Genomic DNA, 23,320 nt, shown 5'->3' with positions numbered 1-23,320 from the left:
CCTAAGCCATTAAGCCCCAGATTTGCAGTGATTTTATTACTGTAATCTCTGCTTGATTGGTTTAACGTGGTCGGCGGGCGGCGGTGACTTTGTGACGGCAGGAGGGCGCACGCACACAGGCGTTGTTGTACGGTGCACATCGAAAACACTCCCCCACAAAATCCGTTCGCGTTTAACAGGCATTTAGAACTGTTTGACCCTTGACCCCTGACCTACCGCAACCTTAAAACCAGGTCTCAACCCTCAAACAGGCCTTTGAGAGTGTCAGAACCCGCCAACATGTGCAACAACAGACACGCACGGAGGTCTGAACCGGTCAGGATGTAGGAAGCCTGGGCGATGAGCGCGCCTGTCTCTTTAAGAGTTGGAGCGTGCTACTGAACCGCATGGGGGGGGTGGGGGGGGCTGGATGGCCGCATTGGAACGGTCCTCTCTAATGAGGAGATTTACTGAGAGGGAGAGATTTGAGCTCCCACCATAAGAGGAGGAGGAGAAGAGACTGGGAGAAAAGGAAGGAAGGAAGGAAGGAAGGCATCATCAGGCTCCGCGGGAAACATGGAGACGAGGAGGACGGGCTGACAAGGATGCAGCGGCAAACGGGAGGAGGATGACATAGATGCAACCTGAAGAAACCCCACACGGAGGATAAACCACTTATGGACGCAGTGGATTAAAGCGCTCCAGACAGGCTGGCGGAGAGGGGGAGAGGGGCAAGTGGGCAGTAGAAATGAATCAGATCACTAGTTTATTTCCATTCCTGCATCTGTGTGCGCACTTTAGCATCTGAGCGGGTGTGTGTGTGTGTGTGTGTGTGTGTGTGTGTGTGTGTGTGTGGCAGCGCTGCTATCAGGGAAGGAGGGAAGCGTTTTACGTGCCCCCACTTTCTGCCTCTCCCTCTCTGTGCACGTACATGCAACAAGGCTCCGGCACGCGTGGAGTCGACCGCGGATTACCGGCGTCTCTTTAAAAACTTCCTCTCTTGCGCGAAAGGCCGAACAAGTGGAGGAGGAACCCGCCGGGTGGAAGTGGGGCAGCGGTGGGAGGAACCGTGCACGTCAACCGTGTGGGCAGGTGAAGCTCGCCGATGCCTCAGAAACTCCTGCCGAGGGAGGCTCCACTTGGCTCCCGTCTCACCTGCACCTGCAGGTGGTGCTGAGGCATGCTAGTCTCCAGGGACCTGCCGGGAGGATGGTTCCACAACACCCCCCCCCCCCCCTCCTGCCTGAAACAACCTGCGTCCCTCTCCACCCATGAGCCCCCCCCAGCTCGCTGACCTGCTCGTGGCCCCCTCCAGCCGTCCTTCAGCACCCTTCTTTCCTTTCTACCTTCCTTTTTGCTGACGCTTCAGTCTAATTGTCAAGACCTGTTTCATGCATGTCCACTGGCGGCAGGTTCAACTTTGACGATGGGGGGTCATATTGCGGAGGGTGGGAAGACGGCAAGGCGCACGGCCACGGGATTTGCACGGGACCCAAGGGCCAGGGCGAGTATTGCGGATCCTGGGCCCATGGCTTCGAAGTGCTGGGAGTCTACACCTGGCCCAGTGGGAACACCTACCAGGGCACCTGGGCCCAGGGCAAGAGACACGGCGCGGGTGTCGAGAACAAAGGTCGCTGGGTGTACAAGGGCGAGTGGACGCACGGCTTTAAGGGACGCTACGGCGTGCGAGAGAGCATGGGAATGAGCGGGAAGTACGAGGGAACGTGGAATAATGGACTCCAGGACGGCTACGGGACAGAGACCTACTCAGATGGGGGTAAGTTGGGTCTCACTGTTGACAGTCAGAGGCGGTGCTGGACACGTCCCAGGGGTGGGAGACAAATGTCCAGGTTAGGCGCCGCTCCGTCCCTCCCACACTCACGCCGAGGGGCACTTTGGAGCCTCCGAGTGGGCGAGGAGTTCCAGGAGGAGAAGATGCCCTCAGGAGGGGTCTCCAACAAAAGTTTCTTCATCCCTTCAGTTCCTCAAACACCAGGATGAAGTTTGACACTTGAAGGGTTGAATTAGCTCCTGGTTTTAGCATCAATTAGCTTCACTCCTGGTCGTTACATTTCTGAGTGTTTCTGTTTCATTAGGACCTTCAAACTTCCTCGAAATAATCAAACAAATCGATACCCGTTTGCATCCCTCGGACCGGGCCAGACATGAGACATGCACCATATGGATTGGTTTAAAAATAGCCACACACACACACACACACACAGAATCTAGTACTGTGAGATGATGTGCAACAGAGCTGACATTAGCATTTAAAGCAAAGCTTCTTATGTAACCTCAACCGTTTCAGTGTCTCTCACACACACACTCACTCACACACACACACACACACTCACACACACAAGGTTTTCTCCGCGTACACAAAGGTGTATCGGCGTGTGTGAATGGGAATAAAAGGAGGAATGTTTCTGGAAAAAAGTGAAAGCTGCTGAACCTGTAGAAGCAGAACAGCCAATTGTTTTAGCTTGATTTCAGATTTTAAACTCCTCAGAACAAACGTAACCTATAAATCATCGTTGCATCGGAGCGGGCTGTGGGATGAATGGATGAAAGGATGAAAGGATGAAAGGATGATGTTAGGGTGATGCCAGGTGGGACGCCGCAAATGACTATGAGAGAAAGACGATTTAGGTGTCTTCAGAAAAGGAATAAGGATTATGAGATGGAATTTACTGCCCTAAGGCAGCGTTATTGGACCTTTATAGGAAGTCTGGGCCAACCCGAACCCTAACCTAGGCTGAAACATTTACTCCAAAGGTGTGTGAGATCTGTGTCATGTGACCATAAAGCTCTCTCCGATGTCCAACGAGTCCCCTCCTGTCCCCCTTTAAAACCCACGCGAATACAAAAGTCTATTTTTTCTGCTGCGTGAGGTCAAAAACCCTGAATACAAACGTGACGTCGGACATTATCAAGAGTCATTGATTTTACTAATCGATTGTGTGCGAAGGTGTGCGAAAATAGTGCAGGCGACTCAAATTGAGCGCGAGAACGTTCATGTCGGGTTTAACGTCGACGGCCTGCTGGAACGTTCTGTTTATACCACCGTCTTTCTCTCCTGTTTGCCAACAATCGTCTCTCCTTCCTCACCTCTTTACTCCCTCAATCCACTGCATCTCCACTGAGCCGCTCTGTGCAGTAGGGTTTCCATAGCAACCCTCGCTGACATGCAGCAGGTCAGCGTGTCAAGAGGGACCGGGCTCTCCTCGCTGCCATTGGCCGTCATGTGGGCTCTGGGAGGCTCTGATTGGCCGGCTCAGCCTTCCTGGATAACAGTGTTTACTGGGATGAGAACTGATTAGCAACCACACAGGGCGAGAACCAAAGGAAGGATGTAGGAAAAGGAACAAAACAGCTTCAGTCATCGTTTAGCTGAGGAGTAAAGTGGCTGAGGATGGAGGAGGGAGGGTGTTAAAGCAGGGACGGTGTCCAGCAGTGGTGAATATGGGTGTAAAACACACGAAAACACGAAGACAAGACTCGGCTAATGTGATCCTGCCTCAGCTTCCGGTTATATAATGTTCAGTTAGCTCAGCCAGAAGTTCAAAGTCCTTTTAGACAGACAAACAAAGATGATTAATAATTTTCACAGTAATGACACTGAAATGGTTGAAATCACTACTTTGGGTAAATGTTTAGCCATGTTTTGAGTTGCTAGTTTATTTTAAAATGGTTTGTCATATGGAGCTAATGCGTATGTGGCTAATAATAGCTACGCGGATGGCAAATTCCCCGCAGACAACCCCAGAACCATGGCAACCATCGCTATTGACGACGGCATGTTGACTGGGAGTTGTGCCTCCTGCTGACGTAGCAGGGGGGGTACATACAGGTCCTGAGACGGCTGGTTTTATGACCCAGATCTCAGACCAGGCAGCACCTGATGGAGCTTGTAGTCCACACGGTGATGACAGCCTCACTCTGCTGCCTTCCCCAGTACTCTAGAGCTGACCTTTGCCCTTCCGACGCCTGTGGCTCACAGAAGTGAGGCTGTTGCAGGTGGAGCGGGTCGACCGGTGCTGTGCCACATGTGACCCGGCCGGGCCGCCTCCTCTGGCTGCCGTCTTCAGCACCACGGACAGTGATCAGGCCTCAGAGGCCACTGGAAGGGTTTCCCTCAGGAGACGGGAAAACACACCTGCCCTCTTCAAAGGAGACGGAGAACAATGGCATCTGTCTCCCATGGGATCAGTGTGTGTGTTGACATGAGTGCACAGGCTCACATGGCTGTGTGTGTGTGTGTGTGTGTGTGTGTGCGTGTGTGTGTGTGTGTGTGTGCCAAAATACTCATTCTACTAGCATAGTGGGGACGATGTGACTGGTTCTCCCCACAGACTGATGAAGGAGTTAGATATGATTTGATGATGTTTTTGAAAGTACAATAATGGCGTGTGTGTGTGTGTGTGTGTGTGTGTTGTGTGTGTGTGTGTGTGCACGCACGCCTGCTTCCGCTTCAGATTCTGACTCGTCCTTATATGGCCGCGCAGTTGCTTCAGAGCTTTTACGTGAACTTCAGAATGAATCAGTGCTGTTACATCAGCGGGCCAGGCAGGATGGTTCACTTGTGTTCTACTTGGAACACACACACACACACACACACACACACACACACTAAAATGTCCTACTTTCAGCAGCATGTGCGATATGAGGAGGTGAGGAGACGTCTGAATGGATTCGATTATTAGAAAATGACGATAAAGCGCGAAGACAACGGGAGGAGCGTCCTCCTCCCACGTCAGGGTTCATTTTTCCTGAGATGCTGTTGACATTGTTGCTTCTCCTCCAGGGACGTTTCAGGGCCAGTGGGTCGGTGGGATGCGGCACGGCTACGGAATTCGCCAGAGCGTCCCGTACGGCATGGCGGCCGTCATCCGCTCGCCACTTCGGACCTCCATAAACTCTCTCCGCTCCGGTTCGGAACACAGCAACGGCACAGCTCTGCTGGACCGGACCGGGGCGGCGGTTCCTGGTGCTCCCCCCGTCTCGGCCACGCTGACCACCAGCGTGTCCATGTGCAGCACGGGCAGCAGCGGCAGCAGCCCCGCCGTCTCCCGGGGAGGATTCGTGCTGACGGCCCTCAGCGAAAGTGAGCTGCTGAAGGGGAAAAGGAAAGGGGGGCTCTTCCGGAGGTCCATTCTGTCCGGGCTTAAGCTGAGGAAGTCGGAGTCCAGGAGCTCTCTGGCCTCCCAGAGGTCCAAACAGAGCTCATTCAGGAGCGAGGCTGGGATGAGCACCGTGTCCTCTGCTGCGTCTGACATCAACTCTACCATCAGGTCAGAACCGGGAGATGTGTGGTGGGAATGGACGAGGGCCCGACCCCGGGATTCCTAAAACAAAGACATTTGAAGTGTTAACGTGTGTAATCGCGCTGAAAACCTACAGCCAGGTCCGGTCCACCAGGGCCCCGATCCTGCCAGGGTCTAAGTCCTAGCAGGCAGAAAATGGCCCCCGAAACAGAAAGAGCACGATGAGGAAGCCATCTTAGATTGGGTCTTTGAGGCCTCACAGAGCAACCAACTGAACTTTAGTCCTGAGTTAACCGGTTAACCCAGTTCAAAGACTCTTAATCAAGCAGGGGTATTGTTTGGGTCAACGGCCCCTCGTCCCCTTTTTAATACAGGAAATGAACGCAACATGTGTATAATAAACTGGGGCAGAAGCTAGCTACCTACCTTCCTACCTACCTACCTCCTACCGACCTACCTACCTACCTACCTACCTACCTTCCTACCTACCTACCTACCTACCTACCTACCTACCTACCTACCTACCTACCTACCTACCTACCTACCTACCTAACCAGTTCTCACCAGTTCTAACCAGTTCTCACCAGTTCTAACCAGTTCTAACCAGTATAACCTCCCTCTGTCCAGTCTTGGTGATGCAGATGCAGATCTGGCTGCTGCTGATGATGTCGTGGACGCCACGGCAACAGAGATCTACTGCGGGGAGTGGAAGAACGATAAGAGGACGGGCTTCGGAGTGAGCCGGCGGTCCGACGGGCTGCAGTACGAAGGGGAGTGGCTTGGCAACAAGCGCCACGGTTACGGCTGCACGGCGTTTCCGGACGGCACCAAAGAGGAAGGAAAGTACAAACAGAACATTCTGGTCAGCGGCAAACGGAAGAACCTGATTCCTCTGCGGGCCAGCAAGATCCGAGAGAAGGTGGACAGAGCCGTGGACGGAGCGCAGAAGGCGGCAGACGTGGCGCGTAAGAAGGTGGAGATCGCCTCCTCCAGGTATGACCGTGCGAAGCCCCGCAACATCCCATAAACCTCTGCACCGTTGTGCTGAGGTCCTAGCAAACAGGTCATTGACTCCCCACATCCTGACGCCTTTTTTATCAAAATTCCGTTAGCACTTCCTGGCTCTTATTGAGGATTACGTCTCAATTCCTTATTCCTTTATTTTCCACTCTGGCCCCAGAACTTCACATGCACAGGGAAAAGCGGAGGCAGCGACGGCCGCAGCTCAGAAAGCCCAGGAGGAGAGTCGCGTGGCCAGGCGCACCGCCAAGCAGTTCTCCCCTTCATTCCAGCACCCAGGAAACGGTGAGAAAGCAAACACATAGATACACGTATAGGAGAGCTCCGTACCTGAGCCTAAAACATCAACTCTCACCATCTGGGGTCAACATATAGCTTATTTAGAGCTCGTCTCCACCCCTGGTGGTTTTACCAACATATACATTATACATGGAACAGAGGCGTGAGCTTTTTTGATGGTGTCGTTCCAAGCTCTGCTGACTGTTGCTGGGCTTTTGCAGGCATTGAGGTGCAGCGTCCCAAACGTCAGGTGTCCAGTGAGGTGGAGGTGGAAGGGCTGTCCAGCAGTGCTGGCACCGCTGACAGCCCCGACCTCTACGGAAAGAGCGCAGCCTCCGACGACCTTTCAAATGATGCCGCAACCCCAGATCTCAGCCCTCCATCTTCCTCGCCTCCCCACACCCCGCCTCCCCCCGCTCGGCCGTCCCAGCACCGCAAGACTGCGCGCTTCCACCGTCAGAGCGCCGTGGACCACGGGGACAGGGGCAAATATGCAGGGCAACTGGGTGAGAAAGGTGGGGAGATTCAGCTGCTGGTGGAAGAAGGGAGCGTGGAAGGAGGAGGCAAAGGGGAGCAATTCAAGTCCAGCAACCTGAGTGAGGACAAGAAGAAGGGGCTGCTGTCCAAAGGAGTTGTGAGTGGACGCAAAACCAATAGGGCCAACGGACACAAACACAGCCCCTCCAATCACAAGTCCAGAGAACACGGGTCATCTAATCACAGACAGACCAAAGCCGACAGGTGGGTGCAGTCTTCCTCATCTGCCTCCTGGACGTCTGGGCAGCAAAGCCTGCAGGGACGGAGCGGGCAGCTGCTGGAGCAGGACGAGGAGAAAATCAGCAACTATGGGATGGAGATGAAACCTTTGCAGCCCAGAGACTCTTCTACACACAAGGCCCACGGGCCGGGGGACAAGAGGCGCGGACACGGTCACAGAGAGGGGGGCTCCAGCACGGGGCAAAGACAGCGCCTTAAGAACCGGGACGGGAGGGACGTAAGGGAGGAGAAAGAGGCTAGTAGAGAAAGAACGAGTGAAAAGATGGAGCCGCGGGCTGTACGTCGAGACCTCACGCTGTCCCCCCCCCTACAGTCTTCCCCCATGACCCTGGAGCAGCTGGACCGCAGCCTCACACAGACCAAAGGCAACTCCGTAAGTCTCAAACTAATCTTAAAATTCGGTTTTCAGGACACATCATGTGTGGACGCGTCAGCCATGGCAGCGAGGAACACGGCTAGCAAGCATAGCATTATCATTATTCTTATTATCGTGCTATTCTTTCTTTAACAACAATAAGAGGAATAATTTGGGCAGAGATGCCGCCACTTTGTAACTGTTATTTCTTTACATACTGTTCAAGAGTCACTTTACAGCATCAGAGTAACTGAGCCAGAAAAATGTCACATGAGTTTCTACAAACTACAACTTTTATCTCTAATGGTTGTTGAGGTTGGAGGGACAAAATGGCCTTTCTGTCAATACTTGGCTGAATAGGAGGTTTCTGATGCTTATCATGTGTACAGTATGTATATACGTGTATGTCTGTGTCAGTGCGTGTGTGTCTGTAGACTTTGTCTCACACACACACACACACACACACACAAGATCCAGGAGGAAAGAGAACCACGACGGGCCTCTCTGCACCTTAGTAACAGACCTACAAATGAGCCTCTTCCTCACTGAAGGCCTCCTATTGGTTAAATTGTGCTGTGTTGCTAGGTAACAACTTATGGCTTGCTTCAGTGGTGACCAATCAGTGGGTGTCTGTGGTGTGTGTGTGTGTGTGTGTGTTGGGGGTTGGAGGTTGTGTATATATGCAGATAGAGAAACAAGTGAGATTTCTGCACGATAAAAAGCTGATAAATACACAGACGGGGCGCAAAATTTCTAAAGGCACAGACAAAATGTCTGTAAGAGCTAAAGTAAAAGGCTCAGCCTCTGCATGCTGATAGGATATAACATAACATTTGACATCCATCTTAATAAATGACTGCATCTCAGTTAAAGTGGTCTTGACACCCCGCGTTTCTAAGGTGGCCTTTGGAGCGTCAACACAATAGTTTTAGCATCTTAAGCGTCGCCACCTGCTGGTCATTTTGAGGCAGAAAGGATGACGAGAGAAGCTCGAAGTCACTTGGAAACAGCAAGAGCAGAAACGGAGTTAGAAGCATCGATGGGAGTGTTGGAAACTGGGCTGAAGATGTTTCAGCCCAACTGAAGAGGCTCCTTCTGTCCTGAAATGATTGAACTGAAGCTCTGAAGAAGCTGAGGAGCTGAAGCTGGTGGGAGGTTATGGAGATGGAGGATCTCATCCAGGACAGGTTAGGCTTGGAGTTTGATGTTCCACGCTTCTACACAGACAAACGAGCAGTTCTTGATGATGAGTTAACCTTCTGTTGGTCCAGTTCAAGCCCTAGAAAGGAAACCATAGAACTGATCCTCCAGGAGGTCCTGGAGTACCTGGTGTACATGACAGGTATGGTCAGAGAGGGAACAGGAAAAAAGGCAGAGGGTATTGATCCTTGAGAGTGATGTAATTAAGCCCCAGTGATCAATACATGGAGGAAGGGAACCATCCTTCTTCTCAGCAAAAAAGAATCCAGGTCCTGCGGAGGAAGAGGAGTAATGAATGATGCCTGCTGTCCAGAACTCTTCATTACGCTTCTCCATAGAGTCTCCGGTCAGGACGCCGACCCCTGGGGACTATTTTTCCCATCAGGACGTGAATACTACAGTCATATGAGCGGTGAGGTGGCAAGGCCAGAGCTGATTTACTGACCACATGTTGGTCCATATTTAAGGACGGACAGCGAACAGGTGAGGAAGGAAGGGCGGGATCTTTACCTGAAGCAGCCACAGCATGGGCGCAGGGGAGGGCGGGCTCATCAGTGGTGATCATCGTGATCATCGTGATCATCGTGATCATCATCAGCATCACCATCATCTCCATGATCACCATCATCATCATCACCATCAGCATCACTATCATCACCATCACCATCATCATCATTACCTTCATCATCACCATCATCACCATCATCATCAGGACCATCAGCACCATCACCATCATCATCAGCAGCAGCATCATTACCGGCATCATCATCATCACCATCAGGACCAGCAGCACCATCAACAGCACCATCATCAGCACCATCATCATCATTACCATCAGCACCAGCACATCATCATCAGCACCATCAGCAGCACATAGCACCATCACCAGATACCATCATCACCATCAACATCACCATCATCATCACCATCATCATCATTACCATCATCACCATCATCATCATCATCATCACCATCATCACCATCATCATCACCATCATTACCATCACCATCATCATCATTACCTTCATCATCACCATCGCTATCATCACCATCATCATTACCATCATCATCATCTCATCACTCATCATCATCACTATCATCATCATCATCATTTTCTATTGTTCATTTTCAGGGTGTTTGTTCTGTTATTCGCTCTTGTCCAGGTCTTCCAGGTCTTCCAGGTCTTCCAGGTCTTCCAGGTCTTCCATATCACTTAATATTTCGCAACATCAAAAGGAATTCCCACCAAACTCTCACCAACATGTTTCTGGTGGTTCAACAAACTGGTGCAAATATCAGGCTGCTTAAAGTTAAGATTGAAGATATTCACACTCATGGAGATCATTTACTTTGATTATTTAACATCATCATTACAGAAATGAGGCTCTTAATGAAATATATAAATTATTATGTAGTCATGTCCAAAGATGAGCCACTAATGGATGATTGAAATTCTGTAAGGGGGGATTAGGTGCAGGTTGGTGTGTGTGTGTGTGTGTGTGTGTGTGTGTGTGTGGGTGTGTGTGTGTGTGTGATTATTATTGACATTGCCCCTCTCTTCCCTGCGTAGGTCTACAGCACGATCCTGGTTGTCATGGTGATTCTGCTCAACATTGGAGTGGCTATTTTGTTCGTCCACTTTTTTATTTGAGGCCAGCTGCCAGGATCAGCCCGCCTCCAGATATGAATCCTTCTGAGTGTTCACCAGGAGTCTGCTGCTCCTTCCTCCCCCACCCCCGCCTGCAGGGGGACCCCAACACGCTGCGAGGAGAGGACCAAAGACCAGGTCCTGGACCGGCTCAGTCTGGCTCAGGTGTGTGGACCACAGGACGGCCCGGGTCATGTGAGCCAGCTGGACGTCTTCATCTGCTGTCAGGAGAGGACTGACAAAGCAAACTTTCCATCTACAAATCCTGGTTTTTAACAGATTTGTATCTTACAATTGATTTATTATCATTTTAGTTTGTGTATCCACGTCGATCAGTATCTTCTTTATTTTCTATGGGTGGAATCACTAACGCGTGACCGTCGCCCTCTGGCCCCTCCACCTGCCCAGGTGTCGTTATGGATGGTTCCAGGTTGCGTTGATGGGGGACTGTGCGAATAAGGATGCTCTTCCAATTCTTCCGTCTGTGCAAAAAAGGAAAGACCAAAAATGACGTCGGTCTGTGTGAAGAAAGCAAAGAACTCAAATCTAAGAGTAAAGGGCTTTTGTGCCCCCTTCTAAAATTCCCAGCAGCACCCCCCCCCCCCCCCCCCCGCCCCCTTCTGTGTCCACAAAAACACGCACTCGTAACGTTCACCGTGTCACCCTGAACGCATCACCGCCTCTCCGTGTAGCTCGACGGCTTTTAGCGGCGCTCACAAACTTAACACGGCCTCTCAGGAATCCTCAGCTCACCCACATCTGCCCTGTCAGCTGACTGCTGACACCCCCCCCCCCCCACCTACACAGGTGTGGGGGAGGTGCTGATGAAATGTACAACGACCTGTTGTCGCTGCGCTCGATACAGCAAAGTCTGTTTGTGCAGCGTCACTAATCTGCGTCCCGGCAACCCTCATATGAGCGTAAGAGGAGAAAATCGAATTGCCTTGTTTTTACAGCTCACTCTGAAGTCCAACGATGCATGAAAACCTTCCAGGTGTGGTGGGCCAGGTGTGGTGGGCCAGGTGTGGTGAGGCAGGTGTGGTGAGGCAGGTGTGGTGGGCCAGGTGTGGTGAGACAGTGTGGTGGGCCAGGTGTGGTGAGGCAGGTGTGGTGGGCCAGGTGGTGGTGAGGCAGGTGTGGTGGGCCAGGTGGTGGTGAGGCAGGTGTGGTGGGCCAGGTGTGGTGAGGCAGGTGTGGTGGGCCAGGTGTGTGGTGGGCCAGGTGGTGGTGAGGCAGGTGTGGTGAGGCAGGTGTGGTGGGCCAGGTGTGGTGAGGCAGGTGTGGTGGGCCAGGTGTGGTGGGCCAGGTGTGGTGAGGCAGGTGTGGTGGGCCAGGTGTGGTGAGCCAGGTGTGGTGGGCCAGGTGTGGTGAGCCAGGTGTGGTGAGCCAGGTGTGGTGAGGCAGGTGTGGTGGGCCAGGTGTGGTGAGCCAGGTGTGTGAGCCAGGTGTGGTGGGCCAGGTGTGGTGAGCCAGGTGTGGTGAGCCAGGTGTGGTGGGCCAGGTGTGTGGTGGGCCAGGTGTGGTGGGCAGGTGTGGTGAGCCAGGTGTGGTGGCCAGGTGTGGTGGGCCAGGTGTGGTGGGCCAGGTGTGGTGAGCCAGGTGTGGTGGGCAGGTCTGGTGAGCCAGGTCTGGTGGGCCAGGTGTGGTGGGCCAGGTGTGGTGGGCCAGGTGTGGTGGGCCAGGTGTGGTGAGCCAGGTGTGGTGAGCCAGTGTGGTGGGCCAGGTGTGGGGGCCAGGTGTGGTGAGCCAGTGTGGTGGCCAGGTGTGGTGGGCCAGGTCTGGTGGGCCAGGTGTGGTGGGCCAGGTGTGGTGGGCCAGGTGTGGTGAGGGTGTTAGCGAGGCTCAGCAACAGCGTCTATTTTGAATGTTGCTTGAATTTTCAGTGGCTTCGATGATGCTCCAAGCAACCTCAACATTCCTCAGCTCCTAAATCGCAGCCATGGCGGCGCCTCTCACAGCTTTCCTGTCCACATGCATGCAGGTGCGCCTCATCCTCTGTCCACGTACAGGGATGGGATGGAAGAACACGTCGCCGTCGGTAACAACGTCCAGAGGGCAGGGAGGTCGGCTGTCCTTTCTCTCTGACAGTATTTCCATGATTACAAACTGATACGCATTCTTAGCCCCAGAGCTGGTGTTTCCACATCTTTCTACGTGTTCACACAGCGACATGTTTTCATTCCCAGTCGGAAGCTCTTTTGTGTGCCATAAGCCTGGTGATGATGCTCTGCAACGCTCTGCTACTCTTTAGTATGCAACAGCATGCTTCTTTCTTTCTTTCTTTCTTCTTTCTTTCTTTCTTTCTTTCTTTCTTCTTTCTTTCTTTCTGTTTATAATAATTGCTCTGTTCATTTTTGAGTTGTATGGAGAAAAATGACAAAAGGGTTTGAAATTAAACAACTCTTGGCTCTTATGTCACTTTAGTTGTGTTGTGTGTATTTTCTCATGTATGTTGTGACAGTCTGGTGTGAATGTGTCGCTAATACGGAGATAAAATGCGACAGTTTTTGTTTTGAAGGGAGGAAAATGGTCATTATGTAAATCAAGAGGCAGAGTCTAGTCCAGAGGTGCCCCCTACTGGTCACAGACGTTAACTACAGGTTAGTTCGACTCGAATACTTTGAATCTATTATTTTCTACTTTAAATTTTACACAACACATTTTATGTGCATTTGTATGTGCATATTATTTGTAGCAAAAAGCTGAGAGTATAGAATCACAATTTGTTTATTAAAGTAGTGTACTGTTAATTCCGCCATAGTTAATAATGTACATTTGTTACTGACATATCAACAGACTACCTCGAACTCTGCCTCTCAAAGACTGAAATAATCACTATTGCAGCCACTAAAATACTTTTTTGCCTTGCGAACACATCGATAATCTCCGTGACATACGTGGCGTTTTGATGCCCCCATAACTAAGCCGGGATATGTATGAGCGCATGGCAAAACGATGTGGACCAACGAAGCGGTGACACAGATTTTAGCCAATCAAAAGAGAGAACCCAGAAACAGACAGGTCTAACAGCCAATCAGGTGAGGGGATTATGTGTGGTGGGTTGGTCTCGCTGCTACACTGGCTGACGATAAAACCAGTTGGGGTTCTTTCTTCCCATATTTTTGCGACAGCGGAGCTGAAACGTTTTCATTCCGATTAATTTGAGTGTTTACCCCGATACGACTCTTTTGTGAGCCGAAGCCCACCGCAGAAATACGCATGACTTCTTTTTTTTGTACCGGATAGCCGAGCACAACGCAGCAAGCTAACATAGTGCAGAGCGTACGGGACAGGAAGTCGCGTTAGAAGAGAGAAAATAAAACATCCGGTAGATTTTCAAAATAAAAACTCCAACGATTACAACGGATCAGTTACCTGTTTCAAATGGACCCGCACTTTCAAAATTTATTTTCATGAAAAAAACAAAGGAATAGAAACAATCCCAATTAAGAAAAAATAATCTGTCGATTCGATATTTGAGTAGAAATTATGGAATTACCCAAAGTAGAGGCACAGAAATCGGAGCACAAAAGTGCATTTTTCTACCCCCCTCTGGATGGGAAAAAAAATATTTTTTTCTTTTTAAACGTTTCAATGTGACAATATCGCGCGATGAATTCTTTCACTACCGCGAGACTTCGTTTTCAGCTGTTTTGGCGGACGGTGGAGCACAGAACGGACGCGCAACGCAGCCGATCCGCCGCGCAGACGCATGCGGTAATGAGGGGTGACGGTGAGACGGAATTCATTCAGTGATGTCGCACAAACTCAGTCGTGACGGCTTCTTTCCGCGGTGGACTTGGACGAGGTAGGCCCGACACCGAAGGCCAATGCTCTTCCAACAGCAGCAGCAAAAGTTCCTTTCCACGTGTTTAACTTTTGAAGTGAAACCGGGGCCGCAGTCTGCAGTGCGGCTGGAGAAGTGTCCCTAAACTTTTCACAAGTTGAGGGGGTGTGGGGGGGGAGGCATGATGTTGGAGAGACGACTCTGCGGGACGATTGCGCTGCGCCGCGCAGGACAGGGCAGCGGGGCGGCTTCGAGCGAAAAGTCTCTGCGCGGTTGAGGAGCTCCGCTGACAGAAAACAACCCAATGCGATGAGGTGAGGTGAAGCCAGACAGCTGTAGTCACCGAGTGTGTCACGGTTGACGGATGAACTCTGAGCAACTGCTGACAGTGCAGCGGTTTACGCGCGTTTGCGCAATTACGCGCGTCCGAAGACTTTGTTGTGAACTGAAGTTTGGTCGGGAAATCTCGTAGTTCGATTCGAGTCTGTTGGACTTTATTGCGAGAATGGTGGAGACCTGGAGCTGTGTGCAGAGGGAGGGGATCTACCGCTGGTTCTCCGCCCTCGCTTCAGCCAAGCGAGCAGAGTTCTTGTGTGGCCTCCTGGACCTCTGCGTCCCCATCGAACTCCGCTTCCTCGGCTCCTGTTTGGAAGACCTGGCCCGTAAGGACTACCACTCCCTCCGGGATGCGGAGATCAAAGCCAACAACCCCACAGACCTGTCGGGCCTCGCCAATATCACGGACGAGGTGGTCCGCAGCAAACTGCTGGTGTCCGTCGCGCTTCTTGCTTCGGACAACAGGGAGGCGGCGGGGGTCCTGTACCGGACCCTGACCCACATTGACACGGTGATCAACAACTACGGCCTTTCGCTGAACGACGTCGGGACGGAGGAGCAGTTCCTCCTGCTGTTCACCATGGCTTCTCATCACCCGGCCTTCACCTTCCATCAGAAACAGGTTCTGAGGCAGCAGCTCGACCAGATCCACGACATCTTCCAGGTGATGGGGATGTGCTGTAGGTGCAGAGCAACAGAATTCCTCTCCTGAAGGATCCATTTGAGGGATGTCTGCTGCTGCAGCTCTTCTTTTAATGTATTCTAACGACACATTATTGTTTATCATTAAAGCAGAACTAGTCTCTAACATCAGCCGTTATATATTATAGCATCAGTAATGTAAAACACGTGTCAATGATGGCAAGGCTACTCAATTCTACCCTATAAACTGAAGAAAGCATAAAGTATTAAGCTCCGCCTGCAGATGTGGGGTACGCCGTATCCATGTCCTTACATCCCATCGCTGGTTGGCACCAGGATGAGACCGATCGGTCACAAATAGCAGCGAATCATCGGCACGTCAACGTGGACCCTCGTGAACGCAGTTGTGTGTGTTGCAGGTGAACAAAGGAGGGTCTGAAGTGGCGGACGGCGGCGTGGATCGGGCTGTTTTCTGCTACGGTCCCTCACCCGCCGCCTGCTCCACCGTCCGAGCCTCACGCCGCCGGCCTGCCCCCGCCCGGCCGCCCGCCCTTCCACGCCCGCTGCACCTGCTGGCACACGGTAGGGAGCTGGTCCAGCCTTGACGCGCGTGCCACCGCTGCGATAGTGCGTTCCTGATTGTTACACGTTAGATACACGGCTGATCCATCTGAGATCCCCTTTATCTGTAGTTTTACCTGCGTTTGCTTTGTTAGTAAGATTCTTTTGGGGGTTCTGCGACAGCTGCACCTCAATAAATGAGAAAAACCTCAAAGGTGATGATTTTCAGGTGGACTTTTTGGTTTCAGAAACATAAATCTCATCAACGAGGGTCTGGCGTTGCATTGGTAGCTGGGGTCGAACAGGTCAGCTCCCGCGCCCTCAGCTGCTCTGCCTGTTGACACTCACGCAGAGTTTTGGCTTTGGGGACGTGACCCCATGCTGAGACCTGAACGCTGTAGCGAAAGCTCTTTCGTTTTCACGACTATGATGCAAGTTTTACGCAACTTCCGCTGCTGTCGTTGGTTATTTTTGGGAGTATTATTTTACTCTTGGGTCGTATGTAGGTTGGACAGCAAGCTGTGGGACGATAAACACCAGATCTGATGTTTGGGATGAATTTATCCACTTACGAAAGGCGTGGGGGGGGGGGGCGGGGTGCGCAACCATGGTTGAGTGTCAGGACTTTGATAAAAGGTGGAGCAGAGAGAATCTGGTCAGGAAAGTAGTAGTAAGTTGAGCTATTAGACGTGTGTTTATTCACGCAGATGCACACAGAGGAGCAGGCAGGAAGGCGTCCTGTTTAAACACGTGTGAGCAGCGAAGGGAAAGTACCCGGCTCAGAGAGGAGCATTTGTGTTTAGTATTTTGTTGCCCTTGGCTGCTGCTTACTGCAGGTCAGCACATTTCTCTACGGTGAAATCAACCCTATGTGGTGTGTGAGTGTGTGCGCCTGCATGCATATGTGCGTCTCCAGTGAATCCCCAGGAAGTTATAAATGTTCTCACTGCCTCTCTCTACCCAGCTTTCCTTCCCTCCGTGCTCGGGAGGGGTTGGGAGGCTGCAGGCTGCAGGAATCACATACGTGATAGCAGCAGCCTCGCGCTGGCGGTCGTCACGGAAACGTGACGCTCGGCCAGTGGCGCCGCATTCAAACCAGTGAAAACAAGCAGAAAAACGCTGAAAAGTAGAGCAACGCATCAAGCTTTCTGCACCAGTGTGTGTGGAAACACCCGCATGTTGATGGACACCCCAGTGAGGAACTCAACAGGTACCAGGGGCCACCACGGGGCCCCGGAAAGCCCCCAGAGACCCTCTTGAAGTGAAGGAACCAACATATCCAGCGACCATGAGGCTGAAAACGTGTAGCTTTAGCTGAGCGCTCAGTCACGCAACCTATTAGACCCCAATCAAAACTATTCAGTCGCTTGTTCGGGCATGAATCAGGGCGCCGAAATAACAATCGCAGCCATTTTTAACGCTCGGGAGACTTTAGAGAAAATCAGATCTGGTGCCATGAAGGTAGCAGGTGCCTGTTTACGTTTCGATAAAGCCCTTTCAAGATAAAAGCATCACAGCTCTCAGGGCTTCTTCTTGGCTCCTTTGATCAGACGCCAAACATTTCCTTATAAAAGCTCAAATTTTCCTACTTTCCTCCCTTTGATTCCAAAAAATCTGCATCATTTTTTTTAGCCACGACCACTTGTCAACATGCAAAGAATAAAAAACCCTTCTTTTAATATTTTTAATGAAACTTGAAGACTTCTCAATGAGCACCTGACGTCACGTCAGAGGGGCCGTTATGGGACCCGCAACCACGAAGGAGCAGATGTTTTGATTTTATTGTCAAGTTTATCGACCAATTGGGACGGAGCTGCTTCCATGGCTGCGCTTTATTATGTTTAATCTTGTTTGATGAGGAATGTGGCCTGTGTCGCATTTAGAGCTTATTCAGACCTTCAGCACCCAGCAGTCCAGACGGGTTCGAGGATATTGTTTAATTTAAACCCCTCTGATCCTTCGAATTAAAGGAAAAGCTTCTGTTTTATTTGCTGTCATAACTGTTGCCATGGAGATCCGGATCCGTTGTGTAGCTTATTGTGAACACGAGGTGCTGGTTGATAGTTGTTTTCCACTTTAACTGCGTCTCTGCCATGAGAGACAGCTGAGACGGGTCTTTGGGCCGCGGCCTTGCCAGCGGGTTGCATCACGCTGGGCCCCGCCCGCTCCACATTTCCCAAGCTGCACATCCCCCCCCCCCCCCCCCCCCCCCCCCCCCCGCCCAGTTCAATTCAGCAGAACTGGTGACTCAGAACTTGCGTTCAAACCAACTTCCTCATTCTGCAGCTGAAGGCAACTGGACCTGTTGCAAGCTCCTGACATCATTTCCCATGTCTGCCTTTACAGAGGCGGCCCAGGGAGGTCCCAGCACCGGGCTCCGGGGTCAAAGTGGGACCAGACCAAGAGGAGAGGCCGGAGCTGAGGGCGCCTCACCCTGACCCCCGCCCCCATCCGCCCTCACCCTTACCCTCTCACCTGCCTTCACCTCCCAGCCAAGTCCAGGACGTGGCAGCACCAAGCAAGAGCCACCAGGGGAAGGCGGGAAAAGGTGAATCACTCACCGCTGCTGTGTTTACGGGGTCGCCATGGAAACGCGCTTGCGCTCTTCACTTATATCGATCTTATATAAGCTCTTCGGTCTGTGTGTCAGGCTGTCTTCACCCCCACGGAACAAGATGTGGCACGCTTGCACATCTGGAATTTAAAAGTTAAAGGAATGCTGGCTTAAGGCTTACGTCTGTGTGTGTGTGTGTGTGTGGGGGGGGGGGCTGCAGTATGTGTGTGTGTGTGTGTGTGGGGGGGGGGGCTGCAGTATGAAACCGGCTGGAGACTTAGTTAACTTAACTTTGCTCCCAACCAGAGTGAAACACAGCCTGTTTACCTGTGACGTCATTCCTAATCAGTCAGACAGCAGCAGCGCTGTAGTATGTGTTTTGGTGGATTGACCCCCCCCCCCCCCCCCCACCACCACCACCACCCCCACCCCCGTTGTTTCCCTGGCCCCCTGCCTCCGTCTGAAACACTACACTCAACAATCTGAGGAGCGCCTGCTCATAGCACATAACAGTGCTGTTCAGTATTTCCACCAGCTCCCCTGTCGTCCTCAGCTCAACAGCACACGTGGAATCGTCTTCGGGTGCTTTGATCCCATCGCCTTTGATCCCGGAAAACACGGAATTCCACATCGGAATAGATGTGTGGAATACAGCAGGTGGCATCAATAATGACAGTGTAACGGGCAGATTGGAGGTCAGGCTAGGCAGCGTTCCAGGAGAAGAAGCTCAGCCAGGCTGTGAAGCATGAAGGGACCTGACCGGCCCACCATTACGCTCCAGGAACCCCTGAGACCAGAACCGGACCCTGCCGCACGGCAACGACCCACAACGGTGCCAGGAAGTCCACCGAGGACCGAAGGGAAAGCCCAGATCTACAGCATCTCTCAGATGCTGGCTGAGGACTCGCAACAGCCGCCTCAAACATCTCACAGCTGATAGAATCCTGCACTCTGAGACTCCGACTGTCCTCAGACGGAGGTCAGAGGTCGAGAAAGGTCACAAGCACCAGCTCACTGAAGTTGTCTCAGCCAGGGGGAAACACCAGCTATGAGGTTTTGGTGTACCACAGTCTAGAATACTTCTGTCCATCAGGGTTGGACAAGTAGGGACAGTGAATGAGTCCTAACCTGTTCTCCTGACCCCTGGAAAGGGTCACACACACACACACACACACACACACACAGCGGCACGCTTGTGGGACTTGTCTTGAAACAAAGCTCTCTGCTCCCTCCAGTGGTCGTTGACAGGGTGTTGCTGCGGGGACGAACCCAAAAATCTGAAGACGTCAAAGAGTATTTGTTTGAGGTAGGTCCAGCAGACGCGTGCAGACACAGAAACTAGATCCTCTCCTCCTCTTCTGTCCTACTTATGTCCATCCTTCTTCTCCATCCCAGGCCCGCTGGTCAGACGGGTTTGTGTCATCTGTTATCAGGACCCAGCAGGAAGTGGTGGATCTCTTATCACAGGTCTGGGCCTCGTCTCGTCTCATCTTAATCCTTTTATCCGAGGCCGTGTCGCGGAGGCAGCAGCCTAAGCGCAGACTTCCCTCAACCCAGAAACCTCCTCCAGCTCCTCCGGGAGGACTCCGAGAGACACGGTCTCCCCAGCATGTCCTGGGTCTTCCTCCGGGCCTCCTCCTGGTGGGACACCTCCCTACGGAGGCCTCCAGAGGGCACCCGAAACACCACCTCAGCTGACTCCTCTCCATGTGAAGGAGCAGCGGCCCGGAGCTCCTTCCCGGCCCCTGATTTTTATTATTTTTGCGTAGCGATGCGACACGCTTCTGTTGTCGATCATCTCAGAAGAGATTCGGGGCCAGATTTCGGCCGCTGTGCTGGACACACTTATTTGTGGCGCCACCGCCAGGCTGGGAGGCCCAAACACAGAGCCCGGACAGCCCTTAGTAGAGGGCCCCGGACCCAGAGCGCCCCCACAGGATACCACAAGGGACACGGCTGAATGCCTTTGCCAGATCAACAAAACACATGACTGGTTGGGCGACCTCCCGTGACCCCTCGGGCACCTTGTGGAGGCTCTAGAGGCGGTGCAGTGTGTTTGTAGTGGACTTTATAGTGTGTTTAATGTCACCGGTGTCTTATGAACTTGTTTTTTTTACTTTTCAAAGCTGTCAAAAGCATTTCCTGATGAAGGACTGGACCACTTCCTGCCTCAGTCTGCAGAGCTGGATCCCAGGTTCGACCCACATTCCCACCTTAGAATTTGTTCTTATGTTTTGTTCTTCTTTTCAGTCGGTGCCGAGGTTGAATTTATGAATTTAGATGTTTTTTCTGGGCTTCCTGTACTAAATATTTCACACATTTGCAGAGCAGATGTCGGCGCGAGTGAACCCTGCTCCGCTCACATCTTTGCTAGCTGCACAGTCTCTTCCTTATATGTCCTCCGTGCGTTTGCCCCCTTTAACACACACAACCTCGTCTTCCTGCCTTTGTGCCCCCCAGGTGCCTCACAGCCCTGCCGGGTCATGTTCTCCAACACGCCAGCGTCCAGCTCTTCTTTACCTCCACCAGGCCTCCGTCACACAGCCACCCAGCAACATTACCCTCCCCCCCCACCACCGCTCTGGGAACCCCAGCCTGCGTCCTCAACTCCAATTCCAGTGAGTCTTTATTTGATCTTGTATCTCTTTTATTTTTATCTTGTGTTTTTTAGGTTATGGCGCTCGTGGGGGCTCTAGTTTGCGTTCACATATTTCCAGATGTTAAGGTGGAGCGTTGGACTGCAGAATGATGATTATGTTTTACTTTTCGAGGGTTGGAAGCTAGTCTTCTGTAGCATAATGCCTGTTTGTGTTAGGAAGCCTGAACTGTTGGAAGGTTTGTATGGGAGCGTTGGTTGGTTTTTCCCCCACTGTGAGGACATTTCTGCATGTTGGCCGGTTCAGAGAGCCATTTAATCTTTGTCTAAGGCATGAGGGTGGAATTCAGGGAAGTTGGGGATTTACTTGTGACGGGACAGTGAAGGAAACGTGGTGAAAAAGGCAGGGTTTCATCGAGCGTCCTCACATCGATAGAGATACCTGCGGTGTGTGTTTGAGTATTTAGAGACTTTAGTGATGTGCAAACCTATGCTGGTGTTTACTTGTGTTCCTGTTCTCTGTGTGTGTGTGTGAGAGAGAGAGAGAGAGCGCTTCGGAATTATTTTCAGGTTGTATAACGAGTGTGAATGCATAACGAGCTCGACTGGCCCTGAACAGCAGAACCAGCACAGCCTCAAAAGGCTCGTAGATCAAAGAGAACGATACATCTCTGCGCCGTAATGGTAAAAATAAGAAGAAAATATAAAAGAAAAGCAAGAAAATGAAGGAGCAGCAGCTTGTGTTCTTCAGAATCCCCTTCAGGGAATCAAGAGACTCTTCTCCTCGGTCCACAGCACAGTCCTGACCTTCATCCATGCCTGGTCCTGCTCAAGGTTTCTTCCTGTTAAAGGGGAGTTTTTCCTTGCCACTGTTGCTTGTCTGGGGTTGAATTGTTAAGTTCAGCAGCAGCAAACTCAACAGGACTCCTCCAGACTCTCTCCCTCGGTGTAGGAGAACTTTTGAGTTGGAGAACCTCTCTTAAGGAGCCAGATGTGCAGCCTGTTGGTCTGTAGCCTCCCTGGTCTTTGCCGACCAAAGAGGCCGTATTTTGAAATTCCAGCCGGACGCAATTTTAGGGGTCAAAATGATGACATGTTTGGGAAAATAGGAGGCGTCTGATCACCCTAAATTACCTCTTTAATCAGCGGTAATGACTTATTATTACCGCCCACCTGGGGTTCAAGTTGGGGTTAGCTAGCAAGTGCTACATTAGCGCTAACCTTTGTTATTCTACGAAAGTAACCTTAGTGACTGCGGCCACTTTCGCCTCTCTTTCTTTAATTGCAATGAAATCCTTTTAAAAATCCTTTTCCATTGAACCACTGAGGGCCACAGCACCTGCGCGTTTGACCCCGGAGTACCGCCGCTTAGCAACCGTTAGCAACCATTAGCAACGTTCCTGTTTGTTTTTTCAGGTCTCGGCTGCATGGTCCAGTATAGAGGACCCACAAGGTAAATTTATCTTAGTCTTTATCACGTTTACCTGGTGGTCCCCCCCTAATGCTTGTGTTTCTTTCTTTCCAGGGCCATTTACAGGGTGGCCAGCGTTCAGCCTGTCATCAGCACCCACAGCCCCGTCCTCCAGCATCCTTCCCCTCGCCTTTCTTCCCTCCCTCCCCCTCTTCCAGCGTCCATTCCTCCTCACAAGTACTCTTCCCAGTTATCCTCCCTCCCTCCCGCTGTTTTGGCCTTACCCGCCCAGTGTTCCATCGCTGCCAGTGGTGAACCATCGTCCCAGATGCCCCCTCCCTCATACCCTCCCCCCCAGCACCACCTCCACCAGCCCAGTGGACAGCAGCTCCCGTCCCTTTTCCCACCGGCTTGCCAAGCCCAGACTCTGCCGTACTCCCAGTACCGCTCTCAGGCCCAAACCCAGACGTTGTGCCAAGGTCAACCCGGCACTCCGGAACAAAACGGCATCCTGGACTGGCTCCGCAGACTCCGGTTGCACAAGTATTACCCTGTTTTTAAACAGCTCACCATGGAAGAGGTAGGACCACTTCCTAATTGTTCCTCTTGTGAGCAGCAGCGTGGTGGAAGCCTCAGTTCTTAATGTTTGGTTACTTTGGGATCCAATGATCAGCCAGTGTTGGTAGATTCATTACTAAGCTGAGAGGAAAAGTCTTGTTTTTCTGTCTGTCACAAACGTGACAAAGTTCCAGCAACCCTCCAGAGTTCCGCCCAAGAGGAGAGAGAACGACAGAAAAAGAGTCTAAATATAGGTTTTCCTATAGTGGAAAAAGTTCCGGAATTTTCTATGGTGGAAAGTGGTTTCAGATTTCTGCCAAACTGTTCGAAGAAGAACAGAGACGTGATCACAG

At 51.7% G+C, this 23,320-nt stretch overlaps 2 protein-coding genes across 4 annotated transcripts in view; both read left to right on the top strand.

Annotated features, from left to right (window-relative positions):
* The first annotated feature begins 395 nt into the window (after positions 1 to 395).
* On the top strand, positions 396 to 12,940 carry jph3b (junctophilin 3b). Its single transcript, XM_057052316.1, has 11 exons — positions 396 to 1,756; positions 4,784 to 5,270; positions 5,871 to 6,236; positions 6,424 to 6,548; positions 6,764 to 7,692; positions 10,445 to 11,641; positions 11,686 to 11,727; positions 11,773 to 11,954; positions 12,080 to 12,121; positions 12,163 to 12,220; positions 12,273 to 12,940. The coding sequence occupies exons 1-6, from the start codon at positions 1,375 to 1,377 to the stop codon at positions 10,523 to 10,525; spliced, it is 2,370 nt and encodes a 789-aa protein (XP_056908296.1). The 5' UTR covers positions 396 to 1,374; the 3' UTR covers positions 10,526 to 11,641; positions 11,686 to 11,727; positions 11,773 to 11,954; positions 12,080 to 12,121; positions 12,163 to 12,220; positions 12,273 to 12,940.
* A 387-nt stretch (positions 12,941 to 13,327) lies between these two features.
* zcchc14 (zinc finger, CCHC domain containing 14) overlaps positions 13,328 to 23,320 on the top strand; it is a 16,117-nt gene continuing 6,124 nt past the window's right edge. For 2 of the 3 annotated variants that reach the window (XR_008953341.1, XM_057052303.1), the window contains exons 1-8: positions 13,339 to 15,309; positions 18,195 to 18,396; positions 19,638 to 19,708; positions 19,798 to 19,869; positions 20,529 to 20,596; positions 20,863 to 21,020; positions 22,415 to 22,451; positions 22,524 to 22,989. Coding sequence is in view for 2 of the 3 variants with exons in the window: in XM_057052303.1 (XP_056908283.1) it covers positions 14,815 to 15,309; positions 18,195 to 18,396; positions 19,638 to 19,708; positions 19,798 to 19,869; positions 20,529 to 20,596; positions 20,863 to 21,020; positions 22,415 to 22,451; positions 22,524 to 22,989 (1,569 nt within the window). In the remaining variant the exon portion in view is untranslated. Of the gene's footprint in view, positions 15,310 to 18,194; positions 18,397 to 19,637; positions 19,709 to 19,797; positions 19,870 to 20,528; positions 20,597 to 20,862; positions 21,021 to 22,414; positions 22,452 to 22,523; positions 22,990 to 23,320 lie in introns of all 3 variants that reach the window. The other variant, XM_057052304.1, reaches the window with a different exon arrangement.

Source organism: Takifugu flavidus, chromosome 13, assembly GCF_003711565.1.
Source record: "Takifugu flavidus isolate HTHZ2018 chromosome 13, ASM371156v2, whole genome shotgun sequence".
Lineage (NCBI taxonomy): Eukaryota > Metazoa > Chordata > Actinopteri > Tetraodontiformes > Tetraodontidae > Takifugu > Takifugu flavidus.
This window is presented reverse-complemented; position numbering and strand designations above follow the sequence as displayed.